We start from the raw sequence: 17091 nt of genomic DNA, 5'->3' as shown, positions 1-17091 counted from the left end.
GCAGGGTTCCAGGGGCCCTCTTAATATGCAAAAGCTTTCCCAGAATTGGCCACCAGATGCTTGAGTCTCATTAACTTAAAATGGCTTACACCTTTCCATCCCCAAGCCAGCCACTGGTAAAGGATGTGGAGTAACTCTTAGGTCAGTTGGGTCTACTGGAGCTGGAAGTAGAATCCACTTCTATGAGACACATGAAATATATATGGGGCAGAATGCATAATTTTTATAATCAGAACCAAGATAAGGAAAAAGTTGGGTAACCAACAATGTCTATTACATTAATCTTTGGAGCTTTTAAAAATATTGATGTCTAGGCCCTATGTTTTTAAACTCTGATTCAGTATGTTTGAGGTTTGGCCTATCTATTTACTAGATCTCAGATATTGTTTTGATGCATAATCAGGATTGAGAACTGGATTAGATGATAGTAATTTGCACTATTTTGTGATTTGTCCAAAACATGTTTAATCCGATCCTAGTTTTTCTTGGTACCAAGTAAAAGTCAGGCATGTCCCTTTTTTAGTTTTTGAATGTCAGAAAGTGCTCAAATCAGTTTTAATTTATACCTATGGCTAAATTTTACCCTAGGTTTCCCACCTATCCCTTTTTAAGGAAAAAATTTAAGAGCAAATACATGAGAGAGCCCAATAATGTCATCATTGAAGACAATGAGCCCTTGTATGTGGATCTGTGCCATTCTTTGTTTTGTACCTAGCAGTTATATTGCAATGTCAATGAAGAAAGATCAGATGTATTTACTGGACACAAATGTTCCCATCTACAACAGTCTGAATACATTGATTTTTGTGCATTTTAATATATGGAGAATTTTCTCTATTAAAAATAATTCATCCACACATACCCTGTTTGGAGTTGGATTAATTTCAGATGTAAAAAGAAAACTACAACAAATAAGAAAGGAAAAGTATATTAAAAATTGTTTTCAACTTTCTAAGCATCTTTGGGAAGAGATAAAAGGTAAACAAGAGTGAAAACAGTAAACTTTTTTGTATCTAATTTTTAGATTTTGCCCTTTGGTTATTACATATGTTAAGCAAAGAACTTTAACTTTGGTAAGAAAAACAAAAAACAAGATGCCTGTTAGTCTGAACAGTATTTAGTCACTTTTTACTAACCGCCCCTTTTTTTTAACAGTCAGTGCAAAATATGTTATGTACGTAGTCATATAGGAAACTAGGAAGTAAAATGTGATTTGCCTAATATTCATTTTAATTCAGTTTATTTGGAAGGTAAACTGGATGACCTTAGGTAAGTTAAATAATCTTTAAGAAGATTATTTTCCTCATCTTTAAAATAAAACTTGTACTTTATAGGTTGCAGCAAAAATAATGGAGATAGCTTAAGGGCAGACATAGTTGATGGCTGGTGCTAGCGTCCATTTAATTATATTCCTCCTTTGTTGAAGTATGAGGTAGTTCCTATTGCAGTATTAAATTATCTAGAATGAGAAAGGTTTGGAATTATGGGTACAGTATGATGCCATTTGTGTAAAACGTATGCTGTAAGTAAACTTTTATTTGTATAGAATTATCTCTGCAAGGATACATAAGAAACCAGTGATAGTGATTGCCCATGAGTAGGTAGACAGACTGGAATTTACAATTGTGTATTATTTAAAAAATTTTGCCTTGGTATATATTATTCTTTCAAAATTTTAAAGTACAGGTCAAGATTGTAATTACAGACATTAACAGTATTTGTCTTGGTACATAATTACACTAATTTTATTCAGTAATTTCAAACATCACTCTAAAGTGTAATATCAAAACAAGGGAAACAGGTCAACATGGCTTATTTTCTCTTTCCATTCTTTTGAACAGCAGCTATGTGAACATTTGGAAAGATCCTTAGTAGTGAAGCTTTTCTCACCTAAGGTTGCCAACAGACATTGAAGTTTAATCTAAGAAGTTGACCGAAAAAAATTTTTTAATGCAGGAGGCATCCACGGCAGACTTGTAGCAACGGACTTGGCAGGCCCTATTGCTGGTTTTTTTATGTGAATGTGGAAAACATCTTTTGGGGAAGCTCTCTGGAGCAGGGAGGTTTTCTGACTAATAGCAAGTTCTTCCTAAATTATCTTTGTTTTCATCCATCGCTTAAACCTCTCAATCAGATTCACTGTGCTTCCATTCTTATTTTCTTCCTGTCTTCTCTGGTTTTTCTTCCAGAACTGGGCCTGTCTCTGTTAAAATACTGACTGCTAGGCCCAACCCAGAATTTCTGATATAGTAGGTCTGTCCTGGGAGCCTAGGTTCTCAGACGATCCTGAGGCTGCTGATCCTTGGGAACACATTATGAGAACCACTGCCTTAAATGCTCAGGAATTAATCCCTGAATTGCTGGGAAGCAGGGTTTTCATCTACTTTGCTATCAAGAAAGGCCATGGGCTCTTTTTCTAAAATGTTTGCTTGCCAGTACAATCCTTATTGTGGCTAAATTTAGGATCAGGGTGAGAAGGTCCTGAATGGCCGGGGGGGTGGGGTGCGGGGGAAGGGATCAGAGCAGGAAAAAATATCCCTGTGTCCTTGGAAACATCTTGGGAAATAAGATAGCAGGGATATACAGAATTAGGAAATAATAGATGAAGTGTTGAGACAGGTGAGAAATGTGACTTGGGTTAAGATATTGGAAGAAAAGGTATAGAATTCAGAAAATGGTGGCTGGCTGAAGCGTTGGTTGAAGTAAAGTTAAGAGGGCTTTCTGTCCCAGCCCAGGACCCTCTTCTGATTTATGAAATCTTAGGGATGTGTGAATGAGAGACTAACAGAGTGTAAGGAATTTGTTTGGGTCCAGGCCTCCCAAGTAGGGAATGCAGAAACTTTTAAGAACAGCTTTACTGAGGTGTAACAGGCATACGATAATCAGGGAATATTTTAAGTGTACAATTTGGTAAGTTTTGTCATATACATACAACTGTGAAACCATCACAATGAAAATAATGAACACATCCAGGAACCCTGAAAGTTTCCTCCTTCCCATGGTAATCCCTCCTTTTCCTCCCACAGCCCCCAACCATTGTTTTGCTTTGTTACTATAGATTAGTTAGCATTTCCTAGAGATTTATTTAAATGGAATTAAACGGAGTGCACTTTTTTTTTAGACTCAGACTTTTCACTGAGCATTATTATATTGAGATGTGTCTATATTGCTGTGTGTATCAACAGCCCACTCCTTTTTGATGCTGAATACTATTCCATTGGATGTATATACCACAGTTTGTTGACACATTCACTAGTTGATGGGCATTTTTATTTACAGTTTTTTCACTATTATAAATCTGCTTTAACATTAGGGGAAAAAATGCAGGAAGTAGGGATCTATGTCTGGATGGAGTTGGAACTGTGCTGCTGTGACTAATTCCCCAAGTGCTAAAACACAGATGTAGTCAGGAAGAACTAACATAGATTGGCATTCACCCATGTATCTAGATTACCTTACAGTTGTTTTAAGCATTTGGGCCATTGGAGTTTGAGTGTTATGTTCTATTTTTTTTTAAGTTCCATTAAATTGGATACAAAATGGTCATCCTAAGTGACTCTGCCTGCCTCTAGCACTAAGAGCTGCTTGGCCTCTCTGTCCTTGCAAAGAACCTGAATTTACAGAGGAGGTCTATCTACACATATATCTTATATTCTAAAGCATGTTTCTCTTTAAAAGCCCTTGAATACCTTTTGTTTCGTATTTTACCTCTTAATCCTTACTTCATTAAACATTTCCATACTTATATGCTGTTTTGTCTGTACTATTTCCTCAGAGCCCAGACCTTCCTTGCCCTTGGTTGTGGCTTAGATATTGCATGAATGAAATGAAAAACAGATCACACTATATTCTAACCAAGTCTCTTGATGACAGCTAAAGGAATACAGATATCTGGGATGATTAGAACAGAAGGGTGAACTTATTTTTGAGAGATTTTGTTCTTCAGGAAATCTAACAGGAGGAAAGAATGCTAATTTTGTGGAACAATTTAAATTAAAGAAGAGATGTATTTTTACAGGAAAGTTTCAAAGTTGCTTGTATGAAAAAACATGTAGGTTAATGACAACATACACAAGCCCAAACTGGCAAAGCAGAGAAAAATAGCTTCCTTCCAAATAACTATCTAAAGTTTTAATAGATCTAGTAACATACAGCACATTCAAACAGACTGCTCTGTATTAAACTGTACATTCATACTATGGCAGCAACAACTTTCCCATTATTTGAATGACTACTTTTCTCGGTTGACTCTTCCACGACATAAACACAAAGGCACAATCCAAAAGGATACACTAACATTTGTTAACAGTTTTAAATAAATGTGGAGAAACAACAAATTTTAAGTATTAAAATATCTGAATATGGATGAACTTGAATATATTTTCATTCGACACTTTTTTTTTTCATTCAGTGTTTCAGTACTATCTCATTTTGATGCACTGGCAGCTCCAGGTGTCCCAGTGAGTTATGTATATTCACTCAACATATAACAATTATAATTAAGCATTCACATGACCAGATAGCTACAGGGCCAGATTTTTTAATGTCTCAGATTTTTAAGTGAACACTTCTGCTCAAAGTCATACTTTTTCCATTTTATTAATCCTGTAAAAATAGATGCATTTCCTTCCTCATGAAAGCATTCAGTAACTTAGCTATTTTATATTCAATACACATAAATTTGACCTAGGATTATTAAACATGTTGAAAGAAGCCATCCAATCAATCATGGTGCTTTAGGACAAGGTAGTAAATAAAATGGGAGGATTAGGCTGATTTGTTTTTTTGTTGGGAATTTTTGGTCTCAACAGGTATTTAAAGAAACTGAAGCAATATAAAACTATGGTACTTCATCCTTAAAAAAAAAAAGATACTATTCTGTAGTTGACAGAATTAAAGGATGTTATTTTTAAGCATTTGGTAAGTAAAAATCCTTTCTCGTAAGTCTCCGAATGTTTGGAATGTATTTATAGAGTCACTAAAATGTAATTCTGAGAAGAAACCAAGAAATTACCATTTTAATTATTACTTTATATATTTATACTTAATAACCCCTGGGTTATTAAGATATTAAACTTGTCTTTTTTTTTTTTTCAGTCTGAAAGCAGCTGGTTACTTCCCTGCTTCATTATTTCATGAGCTGCAAGAGCTAATTATCAACAATTAAAAATGACCACTCACCTTTTATTATAATCACACAGCTGTTTCAATAAGGGTTGACATTCATTAGATCTTGGTTTCTCAAAATGTATTTATCTAGGTCAAGAAAAATGGGCAGACGGAAACCTCACCCAAATTGTATAGCAGTGTTAAGCAAATTCAGTTTTTGAGCCAAAATTAAATCATTTGGGTCTTCAAACTTTCCCTTTTAACTTTCTTTACAGCAATATAATTTTGCCTTTTGGCCAAGGAGAGCTGCTTTCTTTTGGCAGACAAAATCATGCTTCAGGAAAAACACTGACTTAGAACTATAGACTCTGTCTCTTTTTCAATATAGTAGTACCAAATAGTGTATTATATTTTACCTAAGTTGATCTCTTTCAAAAGACTGATATGATGAAATGATTTTAAATCTACTATATTTTTACCCAATATACATAATTATGTTCAATTTGAAAGTTTTCCAAAAGAACTGTTCTTTTGCCAAAATTCAAGAAACTCCAAAATGTCATATCCAAAAGTTGTCAATTAAAAATTAAGTCATAGTGCTTAAGTGTAATATTTTTTAGGCCAACTTTACACTACTGCACATTCTTGGGTATTTGGAAACAAATACATTTTGACTCTCAAGAAAAAACACTTGGTGGCACACTGAAGAATGATTCCATAAGTTTAGAAACTAAGAGGCAGGGTATGGGTTATTGCAAAATGATGGAAAACATCAGTGTGCCTTCTCTTTGTTTGAAGAGAAATAGAGTGTTTCCACTCAAAAATTTTGAGTGCCAAAATAGCTAATTACCTTTAAAGTATCACCAAAATTAGTTTTAAACATTACTCAGAAAATAAACTATTTCCAACATTAAACTTAATTGCCTTTTATAAGGACTGTACCTTACCTTTCATTCTTAAAGGTCCTATCTCCTCATAGGATTATCACCTCTTAGATTTCAAATGAACTAATTCTAACCCAGTCCAAATTAAAAACTATTCACATTCAGAAGTAAGGAATACTATTGCACATTACACTCATGTTTTAGGAATGTGTGCTTCCTTTCCCCAACCCCCAACCAAAACAAAAAACAAAACTGACAATATAGCTATGAATTATATCTCATTATCTGAATTTATAACACTCAAAGTGCTTCTGTTCTTCCACTGAACAAGTACATTAATAATATTGTAGTCTCAAAATACTTCATGAACCCTGAAATGATTGTCTATGGAAGGAACTTCATTTGCAAAATGAATGTGGCTAGTCACCTGCATACCAAAATCTCCAAGTATCTGAACAAATTTCTTGTGTTCCTTTCCAATCCAAGATCTCATTGGATCACGTACTTGGTAAGGTGTTACATGGGTGTGAACAATTATGCCTGTTTGTGCAAATTCTTTCAAGACTTCTGAATAAGTAATCCAAGTATTGCTTCCTCCAGAGTGACCGCCATCCAGCCAGTACATTGTTTTTATGTTTTTGATAAAAGCATCTATGTTCTTGTCTTTCTTGGCTTCTTTCAATTCAAAGAGCAACTGATTCAAAACAACACAACCTTTACTGAATCCAATCAAAGTAAAAGAAGCACCATTTAGTGATGGTGGATAAAAACTCATGGCAGACTCATCAAATTTTTCACAGGTCCTCTCTTCTCCCTGGCAACCATTAGTTGTATGAGAAGAACCAGATCTACAGTTAGATGCCTTAGAATCCTTATTCAAATCTTTTACATTCTTCTTTGATAGCAAACTCTTCTGACTTAAGTTAAAAGCATTAACCAATAATGTATAAAGGTGCTTAAAAGCTCCGAAGTCAGTATTGTGTTCTGGAGCACCAAACATATTGCTTTTCACAAAATTGTCATAACAACTGAATTTGTGGAGATGCATTCGGGAACACTTTATCACCCAGATATAACTATTGGGGAACCGGTGAGCTAAAATAGTGGCAATGTTTTCTAGACTCCAGTTTTCCCACTGATAATTCTCAGGATGACGAGTCATAATTTCATGGTAATTCTGAAAGGTAAGAAAGATGAAACAAACGTTAAATACATATTTATACAAAACTACTTCTGCAAAATTAGTTTCCCATTTTTATTTTGGGCCCATAGTCACCTATGGTTAGTGTACTAGAAATGACAACTATAAGTCTTTTACTTTCTGGTTAGAAGATTTTAAATAAATCTTCAGTTTAAGCCTCAAATCCATCAAAAGACAAGGTTATAAGATACAGCTAAATAGCACAGTAAAAATTTTAAAAAATAGAGCACTTTAGAAGGATTATAGATATTGTTAATGGATTTTATTTAGTATACATATGATCTATTTTTCCTAATACATTAATGAATATAAAAATGTGGTTTATTAGACAGACTTTTTGATCAACAGAATTTTAAATACTTTCCTATCAAAGTTGCTTTCCTGAACTCTTCCCTCTCGAGATTACTCTAGCAACCTGAAAGCTTTGTTTGATTTCAATTTTGGTATTACAAAGCTGCAATGAAGACTATAGAAAAATCTTTGTATACATCTCTGATTACATCCTTAAAAATAAATTCCTAGATGTAGGAAAACTAGGTCAAAGAAAATATTCATAATTTAAGGGTTGATTATATCGACTACAATCCTATCTTTCCATAGAGGTATATATAATTTTTCTTTTATCTTTATTAAATTTCACTTGCACAGGGCAACTTATTCTAATTTTGAATTTATTTAAATGAAGTTGAAATTTTATTCATATATTTATTAGCCATCTGGATTTTACTTGTGCCTGTTTATATCTTTTGCTTTTTAAAATCTGGATCTTATTTATTTATAAGTATTCCATATATATTATTAACTTTTTGTTTAGGTTCTAGGACATGCATATAAATTTTGTTTTCCTTTTAATTTTTATTCATAATGTCCTTGTTCTATAAAATTTATTGGACAACTACTGACTGGTCATAGATCAGAACAGATGAAATCCCTGCCTACATAGAGTGCACATTCTATACACAATAAACAACTCCATAAGTAAATACAGCAGCACTGTCCAGAAGAAATGTAACATAAGCCACACATAAAATTTTTTAGTAGCTACATTAAAAAAAAGTTAAAAGTTAACAGGTGTAATTATTTTTAATAATATATTTTATTGAGCCCAATATATCCAATATATTATCATTTCAATATGTAACCAACATAAAAAATACTGAGATTATTACATTTCTTTTTTTACTAAATTTTTGAAATCTAGTGTATATTTTACACTTACAACACATCTCAATTTGGGTGCTAAATTTTCATCGGAAATACTTGATCTGAATTAAATTTCATAAGATTTACAGTTGCAAAAGTAGATTCACATACCAAAGTTGTTCAAATACACTTTTAAGTTTTCTAGGAACTAAACTGAGTATCAGCATTTAGAGTTAAATTTAAAAATTTAGTTCCTTGATTAGACAATTTCAAGTGGCTAAAACTTCAATAGCTTCCAGTTGCTAGTGGCTAGACAGGAGAACATAATACACAATGATAAATGCAAGATGGAGTAAAACAAAGCAGGGGAAAAGGAGTGCAAAGTTTTGGAGAGGGTGCAAGATTATTATTTAGAACACAAGGTAGTCTGCAAAAAGGCACTAGCTGAGAAGAATCAAAAGGAGCAGAATGAGTGAGTCACGATATTTCAGCAAAAGGATTGGAAGGGGAAGCGTAGTTTGCATAACCAAGATAGAGCAATGGGACCAGGGAAGCTCCAGTGAAGGAGGAGCAAAAGTGATCACCAAGGGGGTCAGAGAGATAGGTGGGAGGAGGGGATGTTGATCCCCCTGTAAGATACTGTGAGGACTCTGGCCTTTGCTCTGATACAGTGTGAAGTAGAGGGCTGATAAAATCTGCTTTGAAAAGATAACTCTGACTCTTATGCTAAGGCGCAACCACTGAGCAGGGAGACCAGTAGGACATTACTGAAGCATAACCCCAATGAGAGAAGATGCTTGAACCAGAGTGGTAATAGAAGCAAAGGTGGTAAGAACTGTTCTGATTCTGAATATATCTTGAAGGTAGAGTCAACAGCATTTGCTAACAGACTGGGTACAGAGTGTGAGAGAGAGAGAAATAGAACTGTAATTTTTCCTTATTTCTAACAATCATATACCAATTAGGTTTAAATGCACTTCTCTTTTGACCTAGTAATTTCACTTCTAGGAGTTTATCTCAGGGATATACTTGCACACATACATAAGTAAATCTGTATAAAGACATTTACTTTGCTTCAGAAGATTAAGGCAGAAATAATACACCAATGGGTTGTAAAATAAGGGCTAAAAAACCTCCTGTATGCTATTATTTGTGTGTGTTTTTTTAAAGTTTGTATCAGCATAGAATATATCCAGAAGGACATATAAATCAGTAACAGTGGCTAATCTTAGGGAAGGGAAATCAGAGACTGCTTCCAGTCATCTAAAGGGATGAAAGAGACTTTTCAATGTATAACCTTAAATAAACTAAATTTTTAGCAATATACATATTTTTTCTATTTAAAAAATTAAGACTAATAAAAATAATACTATAGGAGTTCCCATTGTGGCACAGAGGAAAACAAATCTGATTAGGAACCATAAGGTTGCAGGCTCGATCCCTGGCCTCGCTCAGTGGGATAAGGATCTGGTGTTGCTGTGAGCTGTGGTGTAGGTTGCAGACATGGCTGAGATCCCGCGTTGCTGTGGCTCTGGCACAGGCCGGCAGCTACAGCTCTGATTAGATCCCTAGCCTGGGAACCTTCATATGCTGTGGGAACGGCCCTAGAAAAGGAAAAAGAAAATAAATAAATAAATAAATAATACTAAAAAATTGAGTCTATATACAAAAGCATAAGGAAGACAGAAAAACCACCAATCCATAAAACCACCATTAGAAATAATCACTATTAGGAGTTCCCACTGTGGTGAAGCAGGTTAAGAATCTAAAGGTGGGTTCAGGTTGCTGCAGAGGTGCGGGTTCAATCCCTAGACCAGTGCAATGGGTTAAAAGCTCCAATGTTGTTGTGGCTGTGGTGTAGGTCATGGCTTGGATTCAGTCCATGGCCTGGGAACTTCCATTGGCTGCAGGTATGGCCATTAAAAAAACAAAAAAGAAAGGGAAGGAGAAAGAATCACTATTAAAATTTTGGTGTCTAGTATTCTAGTGTTCTTTAGTATACATACACATATACAAGTATACAAGCGTTCTTTATTTCTTCACTCAACAAGATTATATACAGTTTTCACTTAAAAATATAGATATGATTTCTTATCAATAATAGACTTATAGGTATGATTCCTTATCAATAATAGACTTGTATATTATAGGTATTCCTTATCAATAAGAGACTTGTATCATAATTTTTAAGACTTCCCATCAGAAAGATTAGTATCAGTTTACACTCCCAATGGAAGTATACAAGAGTGCTTATTTTCCCATATTCTTATCCACACTAGCTATTAGCATTAATTTAAAAAAAATTCTTTTGCTACTAAGGTAAAATGATACCTTACTTTGGATTTAATTTTCATATTTTTATTCCTAATCAGGTTGAATTTTTTCTGTTTACTGGCAATTTTTTTTCTTTTGTTAATTCTTTATTCATTTCCTTTGATAATTTTCCCAACAGGATGCTCAAGTCCTTAACAGTTTGTACCTCATTAATACTACTAGTTTGTCATATATGTTAAAAAATATCTACCCCCAGAAGGCTATCATTTAATTTTTTATGGATTCTGCTGCTGCCTTCTGCATACCCAGATTTTTGAGATATAAAATTACCATAGGAGCTTAGATCTGAAAGGGCCCATCTAAATCCTTTTTATAGCTAAGGAAACTGAGGTCCTACAAACTATATAGTTACTTATATAGTTAATCAGTTAATGAGCCAAAATGGACTCAGAATTTTATGACCTGTTTAGTCTCTTACATAGTAGGTGGTAATCTTGGTATTTTCTTTGATTAGTCCCAGGTTACCTGATCAGAAGAGGAAAATGCTCATACTAAGTAACTGTGTGTACTAAAATATAAAAATGGGATTGTTACTCTTGTGTCCAAGCCCAGCCTAAGAATAATGTGTAAGTACTCCTATATTCTAAAAAGAGACAACAGACATCCCCACAGGACTTGCAAGTTGGTAGTCAAAACTGATTCTGCTATCCAGGCTATTAACCAAGGCCAATTTACAGAAGAGGTTGAAGAACGTGGGAAGAAAGGTTTTCTTTTGATAGAGTTTTCATCCCATTTGGAAATGCAGTGCACTTACTCTCCTTGAAAGGGTTAAAGCTTAGGGGACATGCTCCTCATCCCCAATGAAGCAGGTGACAAGAGGATTCCTGGAGAGACTGAGGAGTGCTTACTCCACAGGTAGATGCTTGCTGACCTGCAAAAATTTAAAGGCCCACCCTGTACTACTACTGAAGTACAGGTGCAAAGGATTTTTAGGAAAACTTGACCTGTGTCTCCATGACAAAGACTTAAGCTAGATGGACTACTCTTACAGCAGAGTGAGGAGAGCTATATGGGGTATGAGCTGTACTTCCATAAAAAAATGGATTAGGGGCATCTTTGCTTAGCATAAAGTGGACATCCTATGTAAGCAAGCTAGAAGGACTGGAGTAACAGGAACCAGCCTAAGAAGGCTGCTTGACATAGGACACAAAGCCCCAGGGTATATGACCAGATGTGAAATAATAGAATGTGTGTCTCTGTCTGTCTGTCTGTCCCTGATTCCTGGCACAGAGCTCCTAAAACCTTTGGAATTGCCTGGGTGATAGCGGCTGGTCATCAGAAATCTGGTCACCAGAAGATCAAAATCAAGACATGATTAGAAGTTTGGAACTTTCAACTCCAGTCCCCATTCTCCAGAGAGGGAATGGAAATGAAGTTAATGACTGATCATACCTATGCAACAAAGCCTCCATAAAAACCCCCAAAGTTTTAGGTTGGTGAACACATGGAGGTGCTGGGAGAGCGGTGCACTCAGAGAGAGCATGGAAGCTCTATACCTCTTCCCCTATACCTTGCCCTATGCATCTCTTCCACCTGGATGATCATCTGTATCCTTTATCATATCCTTTCATAATAAATGGGTAAACAGTATGTAAACTGTTTTCCAAAGTTCTGTGAGCCATCCTAGCAGACTAACTGAACCCAAGGAGGTGAACCTCAATCTGTAGCTGCTTAGTCAGTACAGGTGACAACCTGGGACTTGCAACTGGCATCTGAAATAGGGAGGAGAACAATCTTATGGGGCTGAGCCCTTAATGTGTAGAATCTGACACTAACTCCAGGTAGATAGTGTCAGATTGGAACTAAATTATAGGTCATGCAGCTGGTGATGCAGACTTACTTGGTGTGGGGGAAAAACCCTACACAACTGTTGTCAGAAGTGCTGAGTGTGGTAACAGTGTGAGTGGCAAAGGAGAGACATACAGAAGTGAGTCTTTTTCTACTAACCAGGACATTACACTTAGGGCATGGCCATTTATATAACCTAGTTCTTAAGAAAGCAAAAGTTTTTAAAAGCTAAAATTGGAAATGAACCAAATGTTCATGAACTGCTGAATGGGTAAGCAAATTGCATATCCATACACAGAAAACTATTCAGCATTAAAAAACAAACAGAACCCCCCAAAAAAAAACTCCTGATAGAGGCAACAGAAAGAATGAATTTTGAAAGCATTAGGCTAAGTGAAAGAAGCAAGATACAAGACTACATACAATATGATTCTTGACTAATGAAAAATTTAGAAAAGGCAAAACTATAGTGAAAGAAAGCAGATGATTGGTTGCTCACAGGTAAGAAGAGACTGAAGCAAAGCACGGGGTACTTTTTTAGGATAATGATGTTTTATCACATGATGCTGTGATGGTTACATAATTGTATTTGTCAAAATTCATTAAATTGTAAGCTTACACTTAAAAAAACAAAGAGGTAAGTATAATTCTATATTTCAAGGATTTAAAGAGCAGGATATCTTTGAGAAAATTGGCAAGTACTTATTAAAAAAATTTCTGATCCCCCTCCAACATCACTTCTGATAAGAAACACACCAAGAGGTACCAAAAGAAGTGTGAATTACTAAGGCCTCAGCTTTCCCGTAATTCAAATGATAAAAGGGTAAACATAGAACAAAAAGGGACATACAATGACAGGAACATCATGAAAGTAATGTTAATTAGGGTTTAAAATTATGTTATCAACCAGATTAAATTAATACCAAATAATGAATCTGTGTTAAGATGAGGCAAAGCTTCAAATGGTATCCTACAAAGTTCTGTTTGGCCCTATTCTGTTCAATATTTATCCAAATTAAAAGATATAGAAAGAATACTTATTTAACCTATATATGATATAAACCAAAAATAAGGGTTCTAAAAGGATCAATACACTAAAAAGATGAACTGTATCTGACAGGGTAAATTTCCTAAGGATAAGCATTAGGCTCAAAGGAATCAAGTGCAAAGATAAGGAAATCTGAGTCTAAAAGCATTTCATATAATAATAGCCAAGGCTTATCCAGCACCTAATGCATTATTCAAAGCAACTTACATACATTTATTCATTCAACAAGCTATCTGTTGAACACTTACTTCATGCTAGTCACTAAGCATCACAGATATAACAGTAAAGAAAACAGACATGAAGCTTTCATTGTGCTAGTGGAAAACAGACAAAAACCAAAATGAATGGCTAATACAGTGAATGAAAGGGATAAAAATAAAGGAGAAAAGTTGACAGGTCCCATGCACTGTATAATTTTTAAATAGAAAAGGCTTCACTGTGAAGGCAACTTCTAAGCAAAGACTTGAAATAATAGGTGAATCCGTGCAGACATCTGCAGGAAGATTATTCTAGGCAGTGTATTGGCAAACTTCTGAGGTCAAGTGTGCCTACCATGAGCACTATGAAGAAGGCTGGCATGATGGGTGTCTTCTACAGAGTAAAATAAGAAAGGAGAGAGAAAAGCAATAGTCAAAGGTCTTGCAGGCCATCAAGAGGACTCTGGCTTTTACTGAATGACGAAGGAAGCTGTTAGTTTTGAGCAGAGGTGTAGTATGATTTGAGCTAGATTTTTAAAAGATTATTCTGATCAATTCTAGATACATTTAGAGGTAAAGCCACTTTATTTGCTGATGTATTAAGAGAGAACAAAAGGATTGACTTCAAGGCCTGTAACTCAAACAATTAAATAGGAGTTTCCATTAACTGAGAAACAAGATGAAGATTATAGGATGGGCAAATTTAGGGGTAAAGATCCAGAGATTTTATTAAATGTCCAAAAGGAAGTATGTGCATACTATTGGCAAGTCTAAAGTTCCAGGAAAATGTCTAGGCTAGAACGCAAATGTTGAAGGTTGTCAGGGTACTGGTAGTATGTAAAGATACAAGACTGAAAGAGATCACAAAGGGAGTAAGAGTAGTCAGGAAAAGTCCAAGAACTGAGCGCTACAGTACTCCCCAGTAATTACAAAGGTCATCAGAAAGATAAGGCAGTGTAACTCATTGGGTATTCACACATTTAATCCTCAAATATTTCCTATACATTATTCCCATTTTGTAGTTGAGCTGGCTGCAATACAGAGAGATTTAACAATTGGCCAGATATTTCATAGCTAAAAAGTGCAGAATCAGGGTTTAAACCTAGGCAATCTGGCCTCAGAGCCTTTTATGCATTATTCTCTATTTCTTCTGAAAAGACCTGAGTTTTTACAGCACTTCATACTCTGCACAAATCAACAGTATATTGCTGTCCAAAAGGCTAATGGAATCTCAGGCTACATAAAAGAAATGGATGCTGTCAAAACATAAGGAGGTATTAGTCTAACTATATTTAGCTTTTTTTAAGACTTCATCTGAAGTCTTGTGCTATATTCTGATTGGCACATTTTAAAAACATTTAGTAAGTGTTCAATGAAGCTTAGTTATCACTACTATCATCATCATTATTATTATAGATGCACACAGTAGCTGGTCCACAAAACTCTGGAAGTCACTGTCAGTAGTGCCATGTTGCTTTCCCCAAACTGAGCAAAAAGGCCTCAACTGAGTAAATTGTCTTCTCTTAAATCTAAGCACTAATTTTTTCATGATGAGCAGTCATCTAGACCAGTTAATTATTTGGAGGGCAAGAGAAGAAACTATATATACATACCTTCGTCATCACTTGACTCAGGGCACAAAGTTGGCAGGCACATTGTTTTAAAGCATTAATTTCAAAAGCAATAAATTGTTTAATAAACTAATTGTTTCACAGTTCAACAAACACATTTAGCCATATTCTAGCTTTACCTGATAACACTAGCACTACCCAAGAGAACTTTCTGCAGTTGATGGAAATAGTCCATAGAAATGCTCTGTATTTGCACTGTCCATTACAGCACTTAGAAACCTTTGGTGCTACTGAGCACCTGAAGTTAGTGCGACTAAGAAACTGGATTTTTAATTCTATTTAATTTTAATTAAATAGTCATATATAACTAATGGCTACTGTACTAATGACAACAGCAGTTTTAGATTAAGATCCAGCTTTCCAAGACAACATATCCTGCAGCCACAAAATTAATAATAAAGATAATATCACACACTAGGACTTCCCGTGGTGGCTCAGCGGAAACAAATCCGACTAGTATCCATGAGGACATGGGTTCCATCCCTGCCCTCGTTCAGTGGCTTAAGTAAGGATCCAGGGTTGCTATGGCTGTGGTGTAGGCCAGCAGCTACAGCTCGGATTTGAACTTACATATGCCGTGGGTGTGGCCCTAAACACACACACACACGCTCATTCACAAAAATAAAAGTACAGAATTTAAGTGAGCATCAAAGTATTGACATGCTTAGCAATTACTGTCCCTTTCTTAGGGTTACTGAGAATGTCACACCTAGTATAGCCTTTTTTGTTTACTTGTTTGCTTTTTTAATAACTGCCAGCGTTTTTTGAACACTACATACTAATTTAAAAGCCATCTCTTCGTCTCCTGCCCAACACCCACACACACACACACCCCTCTGAGAAACCAAGTTGTAGAATAAATATACATTATCTGTCTCATTTCTATGTCTTAAATTCCACTCCCTGGACTGCCAGCTCGCTCTTTCCAGGTTGTAGCCCTCCAAAAACAGCCTTCCTCTGGGGCTCTATGAGGAGGGGATCAGGGGCGTGGAAGGGGCGATTTTGGATTTCGTGGAGCCACCCGGGTTAGAACACGTGTGGGTGTGTTCAGGCGAGGCACGGAATCAGGCAGCAGCTATGACGGAAGAATCTAGAGAATTCTCATAGGCACAAGGGGAAGGAACAGGTGCCCAGGAAGGCCGCAGGTTACCTGCACATCCCCGGGGAAATAGAGAACGTGATGCTGGGGCGGCGTTTGCGGCTCCACCTTCGTCGGGTCCCCAGGGAGGTTCCGCGGTTCTTGTCCCTCCCCCGCGGCCGCCGCCCCCGCCGCCAGCAGGAGCAACTCGTTGCAGCGCTGCGGATCTGCACCCGGCACCGTGGACAGCCGCAGGCACTGCGGTCGGAGCCCCTCGGCCGAGGAGGAGCAGAGCGCGCCGCCGCTGCTGCTGCTGCCGCCAAGGTTCATGGTTCTGGCCTGAGAGCAGGTCGCGGCGATTCCGATTCCGAGTTGCGGCAGAAGAAGCAGCAGCGGCGGCGACCGCAGGAGCCTGAACCCCCACATGGGTCGCCGCCGCCTGAGCGGTTCGTGTGGTGGGGGAAGTCTCGAGGGAGGAACTTCGGCCCGGCGGCGCCCAACGGTCAGCAGGAACAGCCCGGGCGGGACCTGCCGTGGGGGCAAAGACGGCGTCAGAGGCCGACGTCCGCGCGCAGCGTGCGTCACGGAAGGAGGGGTGTGCGCGAAATTCGACTCGGGTTCCCGGGAGGGGGCGACGAGGGGGCGTGGCCCGGGAAGGACGTTTATGATTGGTGGGTT

The 17091-nt window shown here is 36.8% G+C and overlaps 1 protein-coding gene across 1 annotated transcript; it reads right to left on the bottom strand.

Annotated features, from left to right (window-relative positions):
• Positions 1-1516: 1516 nt before the first annotated feature.
• C3H2orf69 (chromosome 3 C2orf69 homolog) lies at positions 1517-16987 on the bottom strand. The gene is made up of 2 exons (XM_047773162.1): positions 16486-16987; positions 1517-7170 (listed from the first exon to the last, which is right to left on the bottom strand). Exons 1-2 carry the CDS (start codon positions 16837-16839, stop codon positions 6346-6348), a joined length of 1179 nt encoding a protein of 392 aa, XP_047629118.1. The 5' UTR covers positions 16840-16987; the 3' UTR covers positions 1517-6345.
• Between the last annotated feature and the right edge of the window lie 104 nt (positions 16988-17091).

Source organism: Phacochoerus africanus, chromosome 3 (assembly GCF_016906955.1).
Source record: "Phacochoerus africanus isolate WHEZ1 chromosome 3, ROS_Pafr_v1, whole genome shotgun sequence".
NCBI classification, from domain to species: domain Eukaryota; kingdom Metazoa; phylum Chordata; class Mammalia; order Artiodactyla; family Suidae; genus Phacochoerus; species Phacochoerus africanus.
The sequence above is the reverse complement of the archived record's forward strand: the minus strand, read 5'-3'. Positions and strand labels throughout refer to the sequence as shown.

Excerpts from the sequence above, each read along its gene's own strand:
- C3H2orf69 (XM_047773162.1), bottom strand. The coding sequence starts at position 16,839 with ATGTGGGGGTTCAGGCTCCTGCGGTCGCCGCCGCTGCTGCTTCTTCTG. Across the intron at positions 7,171-16,485 it reads ATTTCCCCGGGGATGTGCAG|AATTACCATGAAATTATGAC; the intron begins GTAACCTGCGGC and ends CTTACCTTTCAG.